Raw genomic sequence first — 22,664 nt, 5'->3', positions numbered from 1 at the left:
CATTTCGTATCCTTCCGAATAAGAAGCGTTGTTGCATTACGAAACCATGATGAGTTTTCGCATGAGTGATCTCACTCACCCACCAACCCTGGTAACTCTGCCTGGCAGACGGCAATGAATTCACTATGAAAATTGGCATGTGCTAGCAAACCACGTAACTAACAAATTTGGATTCAGAGGCGATCTGTGCGACGTGATTGGCTCAAAGACGTCGGAACCTCCTATGAGAATTTGCTTCCCTGCATCATCATGACAGCATAATGACTTGACCTTGGCAGCCCTATCTCCTGAGCGCGTGTAGACCTCCGCGAAGTAACTCGCCCCAGTGTTAGTCCTTTAACAATTGGCGTCGGTTTTAGGTGGTTATGGGCAGCTTATCGCTAAGATCTTATCATGAGTATACTTTATTCTTGACCAAAACGTAGACTAGAGGAAGGTACTGCGGTTGTCAAGCCCTCCGATTGGCCTACTACCCCTGCAGTAACCACAGTGGAGGTCTACACGCACTCAGGAGATGTCCCGTTCCCACCTGTATTTAGAGGCGGCTAATGTTCGGACACCCGCCAAATAATCCAAAGCCGAATCACGTGACCTTTAAAGTCAGGATAGTTGCCGTGTCAGACAATTGGCTCCACAGGGATCATAGATGGCACCAGTCAATTTATAAGAATTATCTAAAGAACAAAGAAATTAAATAGCCATATATTCGGGCATAGCTATTTAAGCTCATATCGTTAGGATTAGAATCCTTGATGCGATAAGTTAGATGTGAAACCAGATACACGACCCCAAAGTACGGGCCGCGTTTCATATCCAGTCGCACGAACCTAGTGATATGCGACAGTTCGCATCTCCCAGAAGCCCCACACTCCCTCGTCTGCTGCTTGATCTCGCCTCGCTTGACTCTGTGTGACAGGCCGATTCCTGCAGGTTTAGGGCGGCTTTCAAGCCTTCCAATGCCCTTGTGGCTTCGGCATCAAAGACCTCAGCCGGTCCGAGTCGACCTGATCCGTCAAAGACCGGGAGGCTGTTTTGGTGGATGGTAAAGCCGTAGCTAGCGGCTCCGTCCGAGGACAGAGAGCCATCTGAGTATACGACCAGGGTGAGCGGGTCGAGTGTCTGGGCCCAATGAAGGAAGGCTCCAGCCGTCTCTTCTTTCGATGCTATCTGCAGCGGCGTCATTTGCTCATCGCCAAAGCGTTGCTGGATGAGCTTTGGTCGTGCGCAGGGTGCGAGGAGCTCGTTGTTGGATATCACAAGTGTGAGGCGACCAAGTCGGTGGCAAGGTGTGGAAGAAGGAGGAACATTCTACAAGAGATCGTGCCTGTACATAAACAGTTGTTCCCCTACTGCACATTTAGAAGGAATGAAGCAATCTGAATCTTCTCATTGCGCGGAATCCGGCCGCGGCGCTGGCGCATTCTTCGGTCCACCAGGGTGCAGTACGCGCTCCCTTCCGCGAAGGTCGGCCGGCCGCTCTCGCCGCCGATGTTAGGAGGTTCACAAGCTTCGAGGCGAGCTCGTCAAGCTCTGATGGGGTCAAGTCTGCGAGGGGGATTTGTGCAGCCCCGAGCTCTACGATTTCGACGAAGCGTTTGAGCTCGTCATCTGTTGTCACGCGGATCCGGCCCGGTTGCATCGGGACCGGTGTTATGTCGGGGAGGGTGAGTTTGAGTGTGAAGTGATCAGAGCTGGTCGCGAGATGGTCCTCGATTGCGGCTTCAGCCAGTGGAAGGGAGCATTAAGGTAACGCAGCGCCGATCCTTTTGTCGATTCAGGCATAACCCGTAAAGGCCCCATCGCTAAAACGGCTGAAACCAGCGGGAGGGTCCTGAATGTACCAGTGGGTAACTATTTCATCGAGGCACAGATTTATGTTCTAACCCTTGTTAACCTTATTACCGATCTTGTTTCCCTTTTAAAGTCTGCCTTCTTGCGACCCGCAGAGTGATGCTCTATGACGAATATGGTAGAGGTTGGATAGGAATATGAAACACTCCTTTCACTCTAAGGAATCACCAGGATACCCGTTATGAAAAGCTAATGGACCATTAGGACTGGGAATATCCCAGCGCTGACGACTGCGACGATTCAGACGGGGATGCCAAGAACTACCCGTAAAGACCTGCGAGAGACCATTAACGTGAGCTGTCGCGACTACATTGTCACCTTTACAGCCCCCTCTTCAGACTGGTACTTTCGCCATTCCGATCTCAAGGGAATCGAGGCTCATGTTGGTTGGGTAGTTAATCTCATGACTTACGACATGCCCGGTGTTCCGGGACAGCGGCAACTCTGTCATAAAGCAAGTATTGTCGCATACCAACCTGACCGAAATACACTCAACATCTATCTGGCACCTTTGACTGACCCACGAGCTCTCTGCAGCTCTGGTGTGTTGGCGTTGAGCCTTGCGACGCCATTCTCGGCTTGGGCTTCTTGGCCGATACTTTGTGTTGAAATGAGCATGTTGAGTTGATTAGAAGATAAAGAGACTAGCGCTAACCAGCGGAAGCTATTGACAAGATGACATCCACATCCCAGCCACCAATGGATCGGAATAGTCATTGATCCGTTAAACCACGGATCTCAACACATCAAGCTGAGTACCCCCAAAACCTCGGTTGTCAGGCGGATCTCCGACCGGAACCGGGGTTGGGGTGGGGGTAAAGACGCAAGGGCAACTTAGCAAGTCCATCCTTGTCTACTGAAGACCAATGAAGTCGCGGGCTGATGAGTTGGGGCGTGGGGCTCATTCTGCTCCTCCTCCCCGTGGCAGAGCCTTAGCCACCAGACTGACGTCCGAGATTCTGGATAAACAGCTACTCGACATGAGTGATAGAAGCTGCCTGTTGTGAGTACGGTGCGTCGGAACACGGCTACCGCGATGGTGTTGGTCTGTAATGGGCCTGCATCCTCACTCAAGGAATATATAACCAGAACAGCAACTGACAGCCTTGCTGCGGCTGATTTTATATCTAAGGAGACTAGAGATGCTTTTATCCAAGATAGCAAGGTACCTCTTTTGTGACAATTTATATTTGGCCAACAATTTCCGCTTCAAGTTCTCCTATTCAGAAAAGAGCCCGAAGTACCTCAAACCTATCCAAAACCTTACTACTCTTTGATCCAAAGAGCAGCATACATATCTTGATTTGAATTCAACGTATACCCACTTACCAGCGTCAACCGATATCCTTGACCCACCCAGTTATCAAACTCATTCTGGTACTCCGCCGAGGACATCCGATGTCTCGCAACCCAAGGGCCACTTGGCGATTTGTCCCAAATCGCAGCATAATAATCCACATTGTTGACCACATAGCCATTGACATGAACAAGACGGAAGCCCTGCCCCACGTACTTATCAGAAAGCCCCTGATAGTCAGACGACGCCATGCCATGATGTGCAACCCATGTAATGTTAGTCGTCGACTTTTCCCACAGCGCCGCATACGAGGCCTGATTCCCCTGCGAGCAGCCGCTGACATGCTTCAGTCGGTACCCCTGTGAGGAGAAAGCATCAAACGCGCTCTGGTATTCCGAGGAGCTCAAGCCATGTCTAGCGACCCACGCGGGACCCGCAGATTTGTCCCAGATGGCTGCGTACCGGGCGTCTCCCGCAACGGTGTATCCGTTGACGAGACGGAGCCGGAAGCCCTTGCCAACGAGAGTATTGAACTGGCCCTGGTATTCCGCACCGGTCATGCCGTGCCTCGCAGCCCAATCCGAAGAACCATTTTGGTCCCAGATGGCTGCGAAGCGTGGATCATCGTCGATGGTGTAGCCGCTCACATAGGTGAGGCGATACTTGTCATGTACCAGCTTGCCGAACGTGTCTTGGAAGGCGGAAGAGGTCATTCTGTGTCGAGCTTGCCACGGCGCAGCAGCTCGAGCAGAGATGGAATGGTATGCGCTGGTGCCGTCTGATGCTATCGGAGTGGCCTCTGAGAGAGAGCCGATCACGATCATGAGGGCAAAAGCCCAAATGATAGTGCATCGGAAAGCTGAAATCATCATGGCATTAGCTGGACAGCTTGGACGTTTTGGAACAGGGGAACAAAGCGAGGAATAAGATCTCTCGCCTATGCCTATTTTCAGGCTTTTATGCTGGAGCGGCAGGCCGTGATGCCGCTGACAGAACTCCACGGTGCTGGCAATGTTCAAATTTAGACGAAAGCTGCTATAAATAGACACGTCCAAACTTGAAACTTGAATGCACCTGCAGGACACCGAGCGGGCGTGCCATGATGTTTGAGAGCCACGCGTGCTACTAGAAAGGGGCTGAGCATTACGTCCGAGGACATCTGCCAATAGGATTGAGACACAGACAAAGGTGCTGCTGGTCTCCGTAGATTTCAGGAAAGCTTGCTATGAATAGTTCTCGTTCTAGTGCCGGGCCCTCGAATCGTATTCAAGAAAGTTACCATATATAGCCCAGGTGTAGGAGTTTCAGCTTGGACTGGGGAAGATTTCAGTACATCTACGGATCCAGGACTTCTAAATTAGCAGAAAGGTTCTATAAATAGTTCAAGTTCATAATTCTGGATTTGTAGCCAACCTGTAAGTCGCCGCTGAGTCTGTATTCTACTACGAGAGAGCTTTGAAGTCGACTGGTAGTTTAACGGTTACTGTGGCACATATTCTATTTCGGGCTTCTAACCTGGCCGGTCGACGTAATAGCATGCTTTCATACGTACGAGATTTCCTTGGGGTGCTGTCCGAAAGAGGGATGTGGCAGATTGTCTTTTTGAGATGCTGCTGGTTCACAGAGTCGCCCTTAAGAGTTGGTTGGACAATATTCGCGACATGTTATTTTCAACGAAATCTGGACTAAATACTAAACACGACTCAGTTTTAACGGAAGCCTTGAAACATCTACAGTTGAATGAACTTGAGTCACCATCGGTTGTCGTAGCCTTGGTGCTACCCGAACCCGAAGCACCCTCCACAAACAAAGGTCGAGCAGCCATTGTTGCAGATCAAGAAAATGCCATCGCAGTGGACATCTGCCGGTTTTGGAGAACACGGTGGGCCTCCACCGCCGTTGCACTCACAGAGTCTCTTCTTCCCAGTGACGCAGTAGCCACCGTCGCCCCAGTCACTTCTCCCTGCCTCGTGCCATCCAGCCGGGCACGGCTCCGGAGAGCAGAACGGCGCAGTCCCGCTCCAGAAAGCCGCGCAGCCAGGGTTATCAATGCATTCGCAGTAGACTTTGTGTCCAGTCGCGCAGCAATGCCCATCACCACAGTCATCGGTTCTCGTCTGGCGGGTGCCGGCGGGGCATTCTCCGTCACAAAACGGTGCAGTGCCGTGCCAGCCAGGTGAACACGCCAGGACTCGACCTAGAATGACCTATCAGATCCTCCCTTGGGTGTGGACCAGGAGACTTGCTTACCAAGGCCGAGCAGACTGGATAGAATAAAAAATTGCTGCATTGTGGGACCATGGACAGGAACATTCGTTTGAATCAGTGCGGTCGATCTGCAGGGAGGTTTGGCTGTACTTATAAAGTCGTTTCCTTGAGAAGTGCGTCATCAGACACCCCGCAGCCCAGATGTCATTACGAGGATCTGGAATATGTTGGCCTAGAATACCCAAGTACTCACTTCCGGTCTCTCGTAGCCACGAATTAGCGCATGTCCAATGACAGACTTCCTGAGTCAATCTATCCCAAAATTAGTAGCACGCTGCCTTTCCCGGACTGACACCTAACTAGACTCAGCCCCTTTATTCTGCTGCAAGTGCCAAGTTTTCGGGGACAAGAGTATAATAGCGTGTACGGGGCTTCAACTCTGTATCGATGCATTCTTTTGATCGCACGCAGCTGAAGGCTGTAACTAAAATAGATGTCTCTGTGGCTTGTGGCTGAGACCAGTCGCCGTGTCTTGTGACAAGTAGCGCGTTGGGCCATTCTTTTTATCGCATTACAAGCTAAGGTAAAAGCGAATGAACACTCTGCTCTGCAGTCGCTAATAATAGCTTATGGCCTGAAGTTGATATATGCCCCGGGATTGCTGAGACTTTAAAGTGATCTAAAAATAATGATGTACCTCCTGCTCTATCTGTTCTAGAGCCAGGGTTGCAAACCACTCCACTAAATCCACCAGCGGGAGCAGTGACTTGGATGGACCTTAATCTACGAAGCCTGTTAGTGTAGTGGATCCATTTGAAGCGATCGTGGACGTGGAATGGATGTAGTGGTTTAGCGGATGAGAGTGGCTGGACATGCTGCTCGAAAGGAAATCGGATTCTGGAGCACCTGTCTAAGACTACGAGCTGGGGTATGCCTACAACGAGATTGGCGTAGCCTATGAAAATGCCGACATGATTGACGAGGCATCGCAGCCTTTATCAGATCGATCGAGATTTTCCAGGGGCTAGATGACTACGAAGACACCATGCTTGGGTGGCCTAAGCCAAACTTCGGCTTCATGTATTGGCTCAAGGGGGACCTCGCGGCCGCTAAAACAACCTTGGTCGAGGTCCGCGATATCCATGCGGCCGCCTGGGAAGCTGATGATACTCGCTCTTTCAAGTCAGACACCTCCAGGATGATCAATGCTAACAGGTCTTGAGGACGGGCAAGATTCTCTACGGCCTCTGCAACCTGTTGGAATCACTAGGTCGCTTCGATGAGAGCCTTGACTTCCACCTTCGCTGTCTGGAACAGTACAAGAAGGTTCTCGGCATGAACCACCACAGAGTTGGAGATGTGTGCCACAGGATTGCCGGACATTACATGCGAGATGGATTACATAAAGAAGCTGCGTGCGTGATTTTCCCCGCTCCTTTTGAATGAAGCTAATTAGACTTATAGCGAATATCTGGGTACCTCTTTGCGAATATTCTAGTCCCGTCCGTACCTGGCCAGCGAACTTGCACGGACTACATTCAAGAGGAGCAAGCTACATCGATTAATGGGGGAGAACAAAGACGCAGACGAGGTTTTGGACAAAGCTTACAGTATAAGGAAAAGGTTGAGCCCCGGGGATACCATTCCGAGCGAGAAATTCACAGAGGAGTATTTTGACACTCTAGTTTCTTTTTGGTCTAGATAATACCTGTTCGAAGCCTCGGGCAATGTACATAGTCTCAGAGGCTACTGTGTTGGTTAGGATAGAATGCTATGAGTCTATGAAGTTTTAATATGGTGCTCTTCGTTATAGTTGAAGCCCAGCCCTCGATGGGATAACTAAGCCAGTAGATAGTACGTAGTCTCTAGGTGTAGGTTGATGTCAATGTCGGCAGAAATCAGCCTCGTTTCAAGGTATTTTTACCCGCCATAGTTGGACCGCAAATGTACACATCTAATGTCCCTCTGTCCGCGTTGACCGCCCGAACTAAGCCTAGGCTGAGCAGTGGCTGAGTAGGGGTAACTGGCTGAAAATCCGAAATAGCTCATGCACAAGGCAACAAGGCTCTGGCTCAGAGCGAGAGGGTTAGTCGCGTCATGTGACTAGAATATTCTCACTTAATGGCTGCAGAGCCTGCTATTTCTTTCTACAAGGCTTACAAGTGATCAAACTTCGTCAACGATGAGCCTCGCACCGGCTGCTCCTCGTCTAAGGGGAAGCCAAGCGAAGGCAACGAAAAAGAAGCAAAACCCACAGCCCGATAGGTTACGTAAGTTTCGTTTATCTGGCTTAGATCTTTTTTCTAACTATTTCACTCAAGGCCCGGAAGAGTATGCAAACGCTGTCCTCGGATATTCCAAGCTCTCCACTGGCGCAGGTCAAAACCATATTTCGCTTGCCCAGTACCTCCACGATCGTCCAGCCACGGTGCGGTTAGACTTGCGGCCCAACAGCGAAGAGTTTGTCACACTCTATCTACTAGGCATCGAGCAAATTGCCCGGCAATCTTCATCACAATCATCTAGGCACCACTCACCATCTGGCGGAGATGTAGATGGAGAGGCTGAGTCTGCAGATGAGAACCGTCACAACGGCAGACACCCGTTTCTTTTAAAGAACCAAGCGAATTCTACCACTTCAACTTAACCAAGCCTCCTGAGAACTGCATCATATTCTTACGTGGCTTCATGACAGCGCAATGGATCAACAACATCGGCGCCCGGTACCTTATTGATCCAGAGTTCTTCTGTCGTCACCTAGATTTTAGTCCCGTTGACGATAACGCAAGCGCCTTTTCTATCCCATCCCTACCATCTTCATGTGTACATCTAATCGAACTGCCCGTCTTCACGATAGGCAAGCGCACGGGATCTACGTCTCAATTGCGAGTAGATAGGATCGATCAGTTAAGGAGAGAGGGTGTAATATCCCTGTCCTCTCACTATCACGAAATCTCCAAGCTGTCATCTTCGCAGATGCAACTTGGAGACTCCATGGTCCGGAATTTTTACGTCTTCGATGAGACATACTTTGCAATCGAGCAGCGCATCTCGATTTGCCTGCAACGAGCCAGGGGTCAAAAGTCCTTTACATGTTCGTCAAGTCATACGTCTCGATGAAATACTATACGCATACTAACTCTTGCAGTGCTTGTCTGGCTCGACGCTGGGACGGATTTTCCTAACTTGACTACCATTCCTTGGTCCGTTCGAATGCCAGAGTCTTATTATCTCCCTGTTATCCGCCATAAACCGAATCTTGCTCTAAAATGTCACCTCTTCGCTGGTCAGCCATCTGATAGAATGGGCATTTCCGGTGATAAAATCCAGTCACTATCAAACCTTTCTCACGACTATGGACGTTCGCTTCGCCCGAAAATCAAGGCCAAGGATGCATTTTACAACCTCAACGAGATCTTCAACTTTGCAGCGAGCTCACAAGTGCAGTTCCTCAACCTCATTGACGCCAAACTCGACAGCTACATATCACGACCTGCTGATCAAGAATATGAGAGCTTGCCGGATCTCAAGTACACAAAGGAGATGCTGTACCGTCATCTTCAAAAGACAAAGCAGGTGCTTGAGAGCATTAGGAATACTCGGCTCTCAACATGGCCGAAAGATGGTTCTGACAGCAGTAAAGCTGACATTGCCGCAAAGAGTGTGGAACAAGACTATGAACACATCCTGGAGCGCACGATTAGCCTCCACATACGCACCACCGAGGCCATCACAGTGCTCATGTCTAGCATGTCCATCTCAGAGTCTCAGAGAGCAATCGGCCAAGCGCAACGCGTCGGGAAACTGACGTTCCTGGCCTTCATTTTCGTCCCACTGTCTTTCACCACCAGCTTTTTCGGGATGAACGTGACGCAGATCGAGGATACAAACTTGGGGATTTGGTCGTGGTTTGTCATGTCGGCACCCATAGTAGGGCTCGTATTTACCTTGTATTTCGTTGATGTAGCATTTCTCTGGGACAAGCATGTCCGGGCTAGACGGGGGTTATCATGAGATGTCATACATGCACATGAGTCCAGAAATAATCACCCAAACACCAAAGAAGCTTCGTGGCCTCGCCCCATCCAGTAAGGATGCGCTCATATCTATCCTCTTTTGACACGATAGGTCAACCTGCATGACAGACGGGAAAATTCCCCGATGCAAACGGCCTCGCCCCGTCCCGTGGATTCCGCGCGTGTCGGCAGTCGTACATTACGACGTTTGTCTCAAAGCTCCGTTTTTTCGCCTTCTACGAGAGGCCATATCCCGGGCATGGACCACAACTGCCGACTCCGCAGCGGGTAACATTGGCTCTCTTAAGGAATGATTGACATAGGCAGGTCCACAAGAGAAGTATAGAATGATGATATGCCAAATAGTTGTCCAGGTATTCGTCGAGCTTGGGGATTGATCCACTCGTTCTCGGGCTTTGGGAGCATCCCGATGGCATTGAGAACGTCCCGAGCGCATAATACTTCAAGTATAAATAGTTGAAAGCAGGAACTATATCATAGAACAGCATTCGAAAAACCATCATCCGCTTCAGAGTCCCTCAAGATGCATTCCATGCTGTGGGCTGAGCTCTTGCCCAGGCTCGATGCCATAGGGAAACCCCTTCCACTCATCGTCACGATTGCCGTCATTCTCTTTGTTTATCATGCCTTCCAACCTTTTCGATCCAATGTTCCAATCTTGAATGGTAGGAAAGGATTGGAACTCACAAACCAGAGACCCAAGAAAGAATATGTCTCTCAAGCAACCAAGCTGGTCGGCGATTGGTTCAACTCAAACCCAAACAAGCCAGTTCGACTCATCTCGGACGTCGAGGAGATCACTGTGCTCCCACCTAGCCTAGCCCAGGAGATTCGAAGCGACAAACGACTAAGCTTTAGTCAGTGGACTTTCAAGGTATGCTGGATTGCCACACTGCTTCGGCTCAAGAGTTGACATCGCAAAAGTCATTCCATGGTAACTTGCCAGGCTTTGATGGTTTTGCCGCGGGCACAGGAGGTACAAATTTGGTACAGACCGTTGTTACCAAGGATCTCACCAAATTTTTGAGTGCGGTCCCCTGCACCTCCGGATTTTCGTCGCTAACTGAAAGTCTGTAGGCAAGGTTACCGAGCCTTTGGCTGAAGAGACTTCCTTGTCGTTGGAAGAACTCTTCACAAATGAGACGGGTGGGTCATCTCCAGGTTTTATATGAGCTACGCTAAACTCACATACTCACATAGAGTGGCACGATATTCCAATGAGGGACAAGGTCCTACGACTAGTCGCCCGGATCTCTTCACGCGTCTTCCTCGGTCCAGAGCTTTGTCGCAATGAGAACTGGCTTCGAATCACTCGCGATTATACAGTCACGGGGTTCTTTGCCGGCGAAGATCTCCGTATGTGGCCAGAGTTCGTTCGTCCCTTGGTACACTGGTTCCTACCCGGCTGCCGCAAGCTCAGGGCAGACGTCAAAGAAGCCCGTTCAATGATCAATTCTGTGGTTGAGGAGCGAAGGAAGCGAAATCAGGAGCTTACTGCCGCTGGACAAGATATCCCAGACTACAACGATGCCATCGCTTGGTTTGACAAAGCGGCCAAGGGTGCAACCTATGACCGAGCAGCCATGCAGCTCAGTCTGTCTCTTGCTGCGATTCATACAACCACCGATCTCCTCACCCAAGTTCTTACCCGGATTTCACAAAACCTGGAAATTCTCAAGCCTTTGCGGGAGGAAATGATCTCGGTGCTTCGAGAGGAGGGCTGGAACAAGACGTCTTTGTACAAGATGAAGTTGCTTGACAGTGTTATTAAGGAGAGTCAGCGAATGAAGCCTACTGAGATTGGTAAGTTCGGCATACCTTTAATGAAGGCATGTCGCTAACCATTTTTGAACCAGTGTCCATGATGCGCCTTGCCCTCGACGACGTCAAGCTATCAGATGGCACGGTCATTCCCAAGAACACTGGTGTGGCAGTATCATCCCACAGGATGTGGGATCCCAGCCTTCATCCAAACCCACATCAGTGGGATGGTACCAGGTTCTACAAGATGCGCGACGATCCAGCGAAACAGAACTCTTCTCAACTTGTCTCTACAAGCCCAGACTACCTTGCGTTTGGTCACGGTCAGAATGCCTGCCCGGGTCGGTTCTTTGCGTCAAACGAAGTCAAGATCGCACTGATTCAGATTATTCTCAAATATGACTTTGAACTGAAGGAGGGGGCATCACCCCAGATCTACAAGCATGGCTTTACCCTGACCGGTGATCCATTCTTGGAGTTGAGGATTAGACGGCGTAAGGAGGAAGTGCCACTCTAGACTCTAGGTAACATAGACAATGTATGAAATGTGCATTTTCCCTTGGAACATCTCTTACTGGAATCATGGGCTCTCTCGTGTCGTAAGATCAACTGTATGGTTGCCTTGCAACATCTTCCCCGGGCCTCTCACTCTTCCCCTGCTCTCATCATTGCCCACATCTGCCCATCGCAAAATTGCGGCTATGGGGCATACGGTTGTGTCCAGCCAAAAGGCAGTCAATCAAATATTGTAGTAGACAAGGGCGAGTGTGACGGTGTGAAAGAATAGCATAACATGTGACGAGAGTGATTAAAGATGAGGCTGACAGTCTAAGACATCGGCTAGTTTTTTACTAATTATATGATAAGTTTGTCTCATTTTTATGCTTATTATTGTCACATTCTTAGGTAGGTATTCAGCGTGCTTCCTACATAAAACCAGTTCCATCAATGCCGGGCGAAGGCTCAGCCTCTTGCGCTCCTTGAAGGTCTTCTTGCAAAACCGGCAAGTGTTTTGCTTGTACTTGCCAGCTGGAACGCGAAGTGTCTTGTAGTCCTCGTCGTCTCTCTCCTGCTGTAGAACAGCCTCTTCCTCCACAGCCTGCTTCTCGAGAAGCTCCTAAACATCGTCGAGGGTGGTGGTGGAAGGGTCTATATTAACACACTTAGCACTTCCTCGATCCACGACGCAAGTTAAGACATCAAAAGAATCCCACTCACCAAGAAGGGAGGAAGTGCCAGCATGGTTAGACACAGGTCTCTCCTCGAAAAACTGCCACAAGGGCACTTCCTCTGCCTCTGTCCCAGGCATGGGGAAGATGCTCACCGACTCCTGCTCGCCGCGGCTATTAAGGGTAGTGGTACCGGGTAGCTTGTTGGACATAGTGATGGGATGGAGGTTGAGGATAATGTGATGATGGTGTGTCTGGTGAGATCGTTCTTGCTGCGGATGGAGATGAAAGAGCAACGTTGTGAGCTGCTAGAGTGTCTCTTGGATATACATCGTTGAGAGTTGGGGCGGTGGCATCTTCATCATTATTTAGCGCTCACACTTTGGCAACAAGAAGACGGAAGAAAATGACTTACCGGGTTGCCTGGGGAAGAAGAGCCGTCGGCGCACCTGGGCGAGTGCAAAAGAAGGTCGTGATGCGGCTTCCATCATCAACGAAGGGAAACGGTGGAAAGAAACGTCGGAGCTTCGGCATAAGCTTGTAGCCTGAAGAGAGGCCTGCGAGCCATTGCATTGCCTCTGGCCCCAGCTAAGAGGAAGCCGTCCGGTTCAAGGCAAACATTGGGGAAAGGGCCGCTCACTCATGGCCAAGGGCGCCGATATCGGTCACGCGGGGTAGATGGTTCGACATGATCAAAGAGATTAAAAACATCGCTCGGGCAGAGCGCGAGAAGCTGGAGGATACTGTGAGAGAAGAGATGTTGAAGTCCACGGGAGAGAGGATGCGAGAATGGTCGTGCCGGAAGTACCGCCCGCTGGACAACGACCCCCACCCACTGTGGCGCATGGTTCTTGGACGCCACTCTGTGCTGTGACTGTGGTGGTATGGCGTACCAGAGAGCAGAACGTGGCGCCTTATCGATAAACCCAAATCCTTAGTCAGCAGTCTTCCACTTCAACTTTGACTTGCTCCTCGGAGTCTACGATCAAGTCATCTGAGAGCAGGGAGAAACTAGAAGCACTTCCATACTGTTGATGCGTTTTCTTCTTGGAAGGCGAGGCGGGTATCATCATCTTTTTGTAAAGTGTTGGTGCTGGTTGCCATCTCGACTTGCTTCAACTGCACTGTCTCAACTAAAAAAAACTTCCAAGTTGATGAACTTCAGAAGCCTCCGACCGCAACTTACATACATAATGCGGAGAACCCAAGAAAGCAGAAATATACTCTCGACATAAATTGGAGCGTCGCATTTCTTCAAAAGCCTCACGATTGCGGCGTCATGTCATGCATTAACAGATGTTCACCACGCCGCGGATAGCACTCTAGATGCTATAGGGTAGGCATCAATTTCGCGAAGCTGTTGGTGGCACCCGACTCGACCAGTGACACAATTGACGCTATGCTGATCTTGATCAGTGATGTTAAAACAGGGACACGACCTGAGCTAGAGAGATCTATCTAGATGGAATCTCGGACGCAACGTGTGAAGTCGTGCGGACCATCACCTCAATCCAGATCACTCGGCCGGTAGCTCACATCGGAGGTTTAAGTGAAGTGATGGCCTAGACAGGCAAATGCTCTTGTGACTTTGATGCTCTAAGGCCTTGGCCTCTTGTCGCCAAGGTGCTGGCCGAAGACAAGCACTCTGGGCGATGACGCGGCGCAGCGCGATCCCTCCAATTTGCGATTATTCCCCCTTTTGGATGGCGATCACCCGCTCTGCCAAGGATGAAATCAACTACATGAATATTCGGTTCGGCAGTTGTGTACGAAATCTGAACATTAACGCGCTCTTCTAGCTGACTCTGCTGTGATGAAGAGCATCAGAATCGGCGACACCGATCAAACTCTTTACCTTGCGCGCCAATGACGACACACACAGAGACCCACAAAACAAGTTCTGATTGGTGTTTCACCTGAATTCACCTGGCCACCTTGATCTCACCGTCCCTGATCAATCACCATCTTGAAGAATCTTCTTACCGCCCCACGCCATCATCCAAAGAACTCTGTCAAAGAACTTTTTAGAACAACTTTATCGATTGTGGCAAGACCCTCACTTTCATCACTCTGCCAAGTCCGAAACCTGGCATTCGTCGGTCCATGACCGAACCACAAAATGTCCGCCCTCAGTCCATCCTAGAGAACACAATGACGTTGTCCTACCCCATGGTTGACCCTCATGGCCCGCAACCGCCTGCTACCGTTACGTTCGGGCTCGTTTGCTATGCTTAATGGAAACAACCATGCCACACCGCATTCGTGTATTCGTCCGAGGTGCTCACCCCCATTGCGGAGAAGATCCCCTCCCCCCATTTCACACACGTTGGGGGTCTGCTGGTCCCATGGTTTAAGCGCTGCTTCGCTCCCCGCGGTTTCATTGCATTTGCATGGACAAAAGTTCTCTGTCAGCCAACTTTTTTGTCTCCCTGGGGCCAGAAATCTGCGGAGCTTTCCCCCACGAGTGAGATTACCTGCGCTGTGATCGCCCGACCGTGCGCCTCAAGATCAAGCCATATTCTTCACGTGTGAACCTTGCCAGTGTTGGTCGAGATACTGCAATACCACCCGACCGCGGCATGCTATCAGGACACATCGAGACACACAGCAAGGTCTGCGCTGTCAGTCTTGACCAACATGATCCGTTTATTAAGCTTGAGTCGAGCCAATGATGCCTTTGCCGTCTGCGAACAGAGTGCTACCATGCAGGGTGATGGGGGGACCCTCATGTTTCACTCCATCCTCCACAGGCCCAAACTCCCAACTTCTGGAGTCGATAACAATAATTCTCGCGCCTTTGCCGCTTGCCATCACTCAAAAACTCTTATCCTCGGACCTCTGCCTGACGTCATTCCCTCAGTAACACCGAGCGAAGCCGTCTAGTCGTCTCCGCTGCGGGGCCGACCATGTGGACCGGGTCCGGGCTTGGCAGATCCGGAGGGCCACAATCAATAACATTGCTCGGGTGCCGGCACGGAATGACGACACGGGGGGCCACCCTGTAAGGCCAGTCCCGCACTCCGACTGGGGGAACCGCACGACTCAGAACGGGGGTCCTTTTTTTCGCTTCGGCTCAAGGGTTGCTCTGCTTGCGGAGCTCCATACCTCGTCACATCCTTTTCACGTGTGTGTGTAATAACATCTCCGTACGTCGTGCGAAGGATGATCATCCTGAGACGTGGATACAGTTAATTCTTGTGGACCGTCGTGGAGTTCAGGGTTCAGAGTTTTTTCTCTCGTACAGACCTTTTTCGGGTCCCTGCCATGTCCATGTAGCAGATATAAAGTGACAGATGGCCTCGGTCTATTGATCTGCAAACCATAACCGTAACACATACACGACTGTTTTTATTGCTCCTGGGTGAGCCTTGTTGATTTTGTTACAAGCAGCTGGTTTTGCTTTCCCTCATTTGGCATCGTTCAATATGGCGCCTCCAACATTTGCCGGCCTTTCTGGCAAGAAGTTGTCGCTGGCCATCTCTACTGTGGCCACGACTGGTTTCCTCCTGTTCGGGTTCGTATTATCTTTTTTGATACTGTCTTCATCATAATCCTTCCCATAATTTATCTTGAGCGCCTGAATATGATAATCGAAGTCTTATTCGGGTGTGCCAACCCTGGTGGTTGGGCATCACCAGATCACTCAACACCAACCCCAGACACCTTACGATCACAAAACTTCATCTCTAGATCATCAACTAACCTCAAAAACACGCCAGATTCGACCAGGGGGTTATGTCGGGAATTATAGATGCAGACCCTTTTCACGATTATTTCCCGGAAACCAAGAATGAGACCATCCAGGGGTTGGTCACCGCCATCTACGAGATTGGCTGCTTGATGGGAGCCATGTTTATTCTCTGGGTCGGTGATCTCCTCGGTCGACGACGCGCCATGATCATGGGCGGTGTTATCATGATTCTCGGTGTCATCATTCAGGTCTCTGCTATCAAGGGTCGCTCCCAGCTTGCTCAGCTCATCGTCGGTCGTGTCGTCACTGGTGTCGGCAACGGTATCAACACCTCGACTATTCCTACCTACCAGGCTGAGTGCAGTAAGACTAGCAATCGTGGTCTTCTCATCTGCATCGAGGGTGGTGTCATTGCCTTCGGTACTCTCATCGCCTACTGGGTCGACTATGGTGCTTCTTACGGACCCCAGGACCTCACTTGGCGATTCCCCATTGCCTTCCAGTGCATCTTTGGCTTCGTCCTCTGCATTGCCATGATCTGGCTTCCTGAGAGTCCTCGATGGCTTCTTACTCACGACAGACACGAGGACGCTGAGCGTGTCATTGCCGCTATCCGTGGTTACGAGATCGACAGCGACGACACCCGCAAGGAGCGCGACTCTGTCCTCGACTCTATCCGCGCCTCTGGCTTCGCTGGCCAGAAGTCCACTCCCATCAAGGCTCTTTTCACTGGTGGAAAGACTCAGCACTTCCGACGTATGATGCTTGGCTCTGGTTCTCAGTTCATGCAGCAGGTTGGTGGCTGCAACGCCGTCATCTACTACTTCCCCATTCTCTGCACCAAGATCTTTGGAGACAAGAACCTCGCCATGCTTCTCGGCGGTGTCAACATGATCGTGTACAGCATTTTCGCTACTTCGTCTTGGTTCATCATTGAGCGCGTCGGTCGCCGAAAGCTTCTCCTTTACGGAACTGCTGGTCAGATGTTTTCCATGATCCTGACCTTTGCCTGTCTTATCCCTGGTGGCAAGCACCCTGAGGATGTGGCTTCGTCCAAGGGAGCTCTTGTTGGTCTATTCACCTACATTGCCTCTTTCGGAGCTACCTGGCTGCCTCTCCCCTGGCTCTACCCCGCTGAGGTTAACCCCCTCAAGACTCGAGGCAAGGCCAACGCCGTCTCCACTTGCACCAACTGGCTTTTCAACTTCCTCATTGTGTAAGTCTTGTTACTCGCGAAAATAGACGACATGAACTAACATTTTCTAGCATGGTTGTTCCCGACATGATCAAGAGCCTCAGCTGGGGTACTTACCTCTTCTTTGGTGTTGCCAACGCTTGCTTCTTCCCCATCCTCTACTTCTTCTACCCTGAGGTAAGTTCCCAACGCCTATCTGCAAGAATCCCACCTAACATTTACAGACTGCCAACCGCTCTCTCGAGGAAATCGACATCATCTTCGCCAAGGGTTATGTTGAGAAGATCTCCTACGTCAAGGCCGCCAAGGAGCTTCCCTTCCTCACTCAGGCCGAGGTCGAGCAGGAGGCTATCCGCCTCGGACTTGTCCAGTCCGCAAGCCGCGGTGCTATGTCCGAGAAGCCTGATGCGGAGGATGTCCGCAACGACTCTGGCTTCAACTCTGACAACTCTGACAAGTCGTAAACTGTGGGATCACAGGAACCGCAAGATTACAACAATCACAAGAACCATAGAATCACATATCAATGTGATGGGAGGATGAACTGGAGTGGAATTGTGTTTTGAAACATTTTGGATACCCATAGACAGACCTGGCTGTTAGAATAGACCAGCGATACTGTCTGTGCTCATAGAGCATGACGAAATTATAGATCTCTCATTGAGAATTATCTTGTCTCGTATGTGGGGAACCCTCTCATGGGTTGAATGCTTGTCTCTGCACCATATTGCGTCTCTCACCCTTGCGCTCTCGTACCGCGGCATTTAATAATTCCCAGACAGTTCTTATCACCCACCTATGAAATGCACACCTTGAGGGACCATGGTTACATAAAACGTGGGTCCTATTATCTTTCATGGCACGGGGTTCCTGTCGATCATCCTTGTTCTGTTAGGCAACCGTATATTTAAACTGGAGAACAAATAACTGCGGAGCCGCTCCTCCGACATGACTTCTAGTTTATGAACTGTGTGGACCCAGCACACACACGTTCGTCTCGTTGACATATTACAGGCCAAGAGGTTGTCTCAGATATCCATCTTTTCACAACCAACATGTCAGCAAGCCCACTGTTTAGTGGGTTGTCGGCTCGAGATATAGGCTTTGAGGGAGCGCCTTTAGTCAGGTGTTCTCCCCTTTCCTGCCTCTCTAAGTAATGGGAAGCGCGTTTTGCTGATCTATCTCTGACTCGGCTATCAATAACTCTGGGGTTCGTTATTTCACTCCACCAACCCACTTCAACTGGGACCTGACGTCATGTTATCAATTTGTTGATACCTGGCACTTCGCTTCCTGAACAAGAGGACCTCGGCTGCAATATTATCTCTTCACCGTTGATAAAGAATGCAGTGGCACCTCACAAATCTCTCAACACCCATAGGCTAGGACCAGGCTCTGCCTTTGGGTAAGCTGAGTCTATCACCCCTGAACGTATCCGCAGCAAAATCCGGTCATGCTGATTAGATAGTCGCCGGGAAACGGTCACCTGACTGTGATTGCCCTTCAACTCTGTTCGAGGTTGGCGGTGAGACGTCTTTAGGTAAGTGAAGGTTAAAATAACCTCAACTACGGCACTGCGCACCAACACCATAGGTTCCATTAAGGTTAACTCAACGGGACCACATTCTTAGCCCTAGAACTTCAACGGCGGGCCCTGAGGAGAAAGTCCACAAATCCCCGCAATGTGCTTTATTTTCCCATGGGGTTTGAGAAGAACACGTTTAGCGAGAGATATGCAGTAGTGCTGAGTAGCAAGAGACGGCACTTGAGACAAAGTAGTCGGAAAAGGGAGCTTTAGGGATTTCAAGAGGCGGTCATCTTTTGACGACGCGAGGATTGTAGAGTGAAGGAGAGTGCCGTCTTTAAGAGTTCATATCTGATGGAGTGTTTTGCATCCATGAAAGGGAATAAAAGAAACCCGTCAAGGCATTTGACCAACTGTATGCTTGGCCCGGGGGACTCAGTGAAGCTCCCGCCACTACTGTAGCCTTCGTGAAGCATGGGACTCTCTACTATGATGCTAATCGAGGGGGAGGGGTCTTATGCTTCTAGACCGAAAGCAATCTCTGGGTGAAAAGACTAAGCTCGTAGTAAATCGCCATAGCATGTCTTGAAGGATCATAGTTGGACATTGTAGAATTGTAGAGTGTATCTTTGAGACGTCATCTTACAACTTGTAAGCTCGGATTAGACCTTGAGTGCTCATGTTCAACTCGGCGATCTTCTTTCTTCTCCTTGGGAACATTAGTTGGTGGAGTTCGAGAGCGGCCAGGGTCGGTGATGAGCAAATGTGCTGGAGGCAGGGACCTGGGGATTTGGATCAAACATCTTGCATTAAACCTCATTTATTTTGATGTTCTCGATGATTGGCAGCCGGACTCGTAGCATTTGTGAGCAAGTCAGCGTCGAGGCGGTTGTCTGGTGTCGCCACCCTCATCACAACCACCAGCCCTCCAGGTTGGCCCGTTCATCAGTCATGTGGATATGTTGTTTACTTGACCGTGGCGTTCTATCAGGAGAAGTGAATACGTCTTGATGACCTACACAAGCTCTGCAGGCAGTATTGGTTGCCTGTTACACCTGCGACGCCGCGAAGTACGTTGGCATTTGGGGCAGACATGTTCAACAATCGATGACTCAAGACAGGACAGGTATATTTATGTCAACGCTTTCAATTAGGGCATCAATGAACTCCCTAATGGAAACAGACGCCCTGGAATGACAATTTGAGAGAGTCTGCAGTGATCCATCTTTGCCTTTAACCGCGCATACATTGACCATAAAACCCAGGGAGTGAGTCCAGCAGAACACAAGCTGCAAACTCAAGCAGAAAAAGATTGATACAGGTCCTGTAGCTGATGCCATTCATCAAGATCTCGTTCATGTCCCTAACAAAGCCACATCCCGTCTCTGCTGCTTGACGCCCTACTCGATCCAGCAACCCCCAATCATCTCCACGAACTCTCTGAGACCCGCCTCCTCTCCCAGATTCATATCTCGCGAAGGGCCATTCCCGGGCTCGGCTTGAGGCCACATAATGATGTGAACTGTATTGCGATAAAAGCCCGTGAGCCCAGTATAACCCGAGTACATTCTCACAACCTGACTGGACTGCTTTTCACCGGCCATGATGCTACATAGTAGGCGCGTATCGTCTTCTCCCAGGATGTGGCGAAAAAGCTCATCACAGAGATCCGTGCAGCTGAGTTTGGCCACCCACATATTGGTAAACCCATCAAGCTTTGCACAGAAGTTGGTCTGGCAAGTTGACCCGAAGCTGATGTCCAGGACTGAGAGCTGGCGCTGATCGGAGAAGGGAATGGGCTGGCAAAGGACCGTGGCTCTTTCAACCACCTTCAGAGTAGGGGCCCTGGGTACTCGATATTGCCCGTTCCCAATCGACTGGTGGTAGCCCTGGTAGGCATTACCAAGGTTCCCATGGTTGGGGGCGGTCGCTGCGCTTCGTCCGTCCGACAAGGGGATCGTCGATGGGTCGGATGGATCGGCGGGGATTCTTTGCGATTGGGCGGAATCATCGTAGATTCGCGGGCGCTTGTTGTCGTTGGTGTTTCGCTCTTGGCTGTCGATTGAACGGCGCCTCTTGGAGGCATGAGAGTGATGTCCGCGCATTTCTCGAGAGGCCTCTGGAGCTATTGCTGGGATGGATGGTCAGTGCAAGGTGGGCTTGGGGCAGAGAGCGGATCTTACTGTGTGAATGAGTGTGATTGACTGCCGATGGTGTGAGGTTGTGCAAGTGAAGAGAGGAGATGATGTTTGTGCTCGCGGAAGTTGGTAAACAAAGGCGTTTTCGCGTTGCCAGCTGTTGACACTGGCAAGCCGGCACAACACTGCAAGCCTGAGTTATCAGCAAATGAGCTCTCGAGAAACTGAAAACGTGTAAATTGAAACTTTGGCCCTTACGACTCGCGCAACCACTCTCCAAAAAGATTGGCATTTCGTTACGATCGGTCGTCAGTGTGCATCCGACCGCTGAAGGACGCCCTGAATGCTGTGATGGTGAGATGGTGAAAACCTCGTGAGGTCGTAAAATTCCAAATGAAGCCATCCAGGAGTAATCAGCCATGACGTGCCTTGTAGTGATTCTTTCGTCTTCGAGAGTTGCGACCGGAGAAAAACGTCAAGGCGATCTTAGATATCAGCGCAAGGCGTTTCTTTGTGAAAGATGGTCATGTCCAGCGACCAAGGAAACCTAATCTTATCAGCGCAACTTTCGAAACTAGAAAAAGAGACAAATACCCTCTTGACATCGTTGGAGTCCCTGCAGAGAGTTTCCACCTCGAGTAATGGGGAGTGACGCATGATGTTGGGTGTGGTCATTGTTGGTGTCTACATTTCTCCTCTTAATCGAAGAGAGGGTTGGCCGTAAGAGCAAGGGGGAAAAGGGAGGCTTAATCACTGACTGCATCTGAGCCCGACGCCCTTGACTAACAAAGTCCAGATGTTGTTCTTCGCATGGAACTTGTCGAAAGTCCATATCCTCTCCTGGTTTGACGGCGCCACTTTAACAGCTCGTAACCGGAACCTTCACATCTCTGTATCCTCATAGAGAAGTTGATAAGAAGCAACTAGGCAATCATGTGCACCATGTCTTCGGTGTAGTTTCGCCAAAGCTGTCGTCCTTGATCGCCGTCTCATGTCGAAAAAGGGCATGTTCCGGCGAAATACTCGAGACTGGAGGATTTCTCCGAATTACTCCGTGAGCCGAGATACCTGGACCCCTGGTCACGATGGTGCAGGCAGAGCCACAAGCGATTGGTGATGCTGCCCGGAAGGAGGCAATGACGCGGGAATAAATGCACTATAATGCTTCTTATTACGCAGCCCCTGGGTAGTAACTCCAATGACCCTATCATAGCCACCTCTTAACATGTCGGGTTGAGATTTCAGAGATAGAGGAACCACGTTGGGCTTTCGATTGGTCCTCGCGGGAACACAGCCCGAGTTCACCGGTTCGAGTGGAACTGGAATGTACATAGATAATCTTTGCTCCACAATGCCAAGGATGCTGTCTGCATCCGTCTCTCTGTATCAAACAGTGAAAATACCGGTTGTAGGTCGGGGAACAACATATTCAAGATATTAAGTGCTCTATGTATTTCTCCAGGCCGAAGTTTACAGTACCGAAAGGACATTAGTTGTTGAAGTACCATTTTTTAACACCAAAACAGAGCCTCAATCCTAAAGAAGAGCCTCAATGCCAAGATGGCACCCTGCTAGTGCCAAAGACATTTCCGACGGATAAGTGGCTTATCCGTCGGAAAACGGGAGAGAACCGGAACAAACCGAAACCAACGACCAATCATCAGAAACGTGCATGAACGGACATCGATCGGACCTGATGACCGAACTGTGGGTTTCAGTCAAGTCTCACTCACGCCAAGACCATACATGACAAGGAGGTTGGGGTCTCTTGAGCCTGTAGCGAGTCAGCAAT

General features: G+C 50.2%; 5 protein-coding genes across 5 annotated transcripts; 3 read left to right on the top strand and 2 right to left on the bottom strand.

Moving 5' to 3' along the window:
• Positions 1-3,074: 3,074 nt before the first annotated feature.
• On the bottom strand, positions 3,075-4,017 carry NECHADRAFT_85227 (uncharacterized protein; the record flags this gene model as incomplete). The annotated part of the gene is made up of 2 exons (XM_003050226.1): positions 3,075-3,149; positions 3,181-4,017. The coding sequence occupies 2 exons, from the start codon at positions 4,015-4,017 to the stop codon at positions 3,075-3,077; spliced, it is 912 nt and encodes a 303-aa protein (XP_003050272.1).
• Positions 4,018-6,401: 2,384 nt separating this feature from the next.
• On the top strand, positions 6,402-9,370 carry NECHADRAFT_85226 (uncharacterized protein; the record flags this gene model as incomplete). Its single annotated transcript, XM_003050625.1, has 9 exons — positions 6,402-6,485; positions 6,572-6,715; positions 6,855-7,024; positions 7,176-7,210; positions 7,401-7,441; positions 7,488-7,626; positions 7,678-7,907; positions 8,009-8,450; positions 8,505-9,370. 9 exons carry the CDS (start codon positions 6,402-6,404, stop codon positions 9,368-9,370), a joined length of 2,151 nt encoding a protein of 716 aa, XP_003050671.1.
• Positions 9,371-9,916: 546 nt separating this feature from the next.
• Positions 9,917-11,671, top strand: NECHADRAFT_85225 (uncharacterized protein; the record flags this gene model as incomplete). The annotated part of the gene is made up of 4 exons (XM_003050624.1): positions 9,917-10,267; positions 10,303-10,462; positions 10,594-11,196; positions 11,250-11,671. 4 exons carry the CDS (start codon positions 9,917-9,919, stop codon positions 11,669-11,671), a joined length of 1,536 nt encoding a protein of 511 aa, XP_003050670.1.
• A 3,994-nt stretch (positions 11,672-15,665) lies between these two features.
• On the top strand, positions 15,666-17,872 carry NECHADRAFT_101748 (uncharacterized protein). Its single transcript, XM_003050623.1, has 4 exons — positions 15,666-15,837; positions 16,043-17,230; positions 17,281-17,386; positions 17,434-17,872. The coding sequence occupies exons 1-4, from the start codon at positions 15,749-15,751 to the stop codon at positions 17,671-17,673; spliced, it is 1,623 nt and encodes a 540-aa protein (XP_003050669.1). The 5' UTR covers positions 15,666-15,748; the 3' UTR covers positions 17,674-17,872.
• A 2,262-nt stretch (positions 17,873-20,134) lies between these two features.
• Positions 20,135-21,293, bottom strand: NECHADRAFT_85223 (uncharacterized protein; the record flags this gene model as incomplete). Its single annotated transcript, XM_003050225.1, has 2 exons — positions 20,135-20,865; positions 20,918-21,293. The coding sequence occupies 2 exons, from the start codon at positions 21,291-21,293 to the stop codon at positions 20,135-20,137; spliced, it is 1,107 nt and encodes a 368-aa protein (XP_003050271.1).
• Between the last annotated feature and the right edge of the window lie 1,371 nt (positions 21,294-22,664).

Source organism: Fusarium vanettenii (assembly GCF_000151355.1).
Source record: "Fusarium vanettenii 77-13-4 chromosome 9 genomic scaffold NECHAsca_6_chr9_2_0, whole genome shotgun sequence".
NCBI lineage: Eukaryota > Fungi > Ascomycota > Sordariomycetes > Hypocreales > Nectriaceae > Fusarium > Fusarium vanettenii.
The sequence above is the reverse complement of the archived record's forward strand: the minus strand, read 5'-3'. Positions and strand labels throughout refer to the sequence as shown.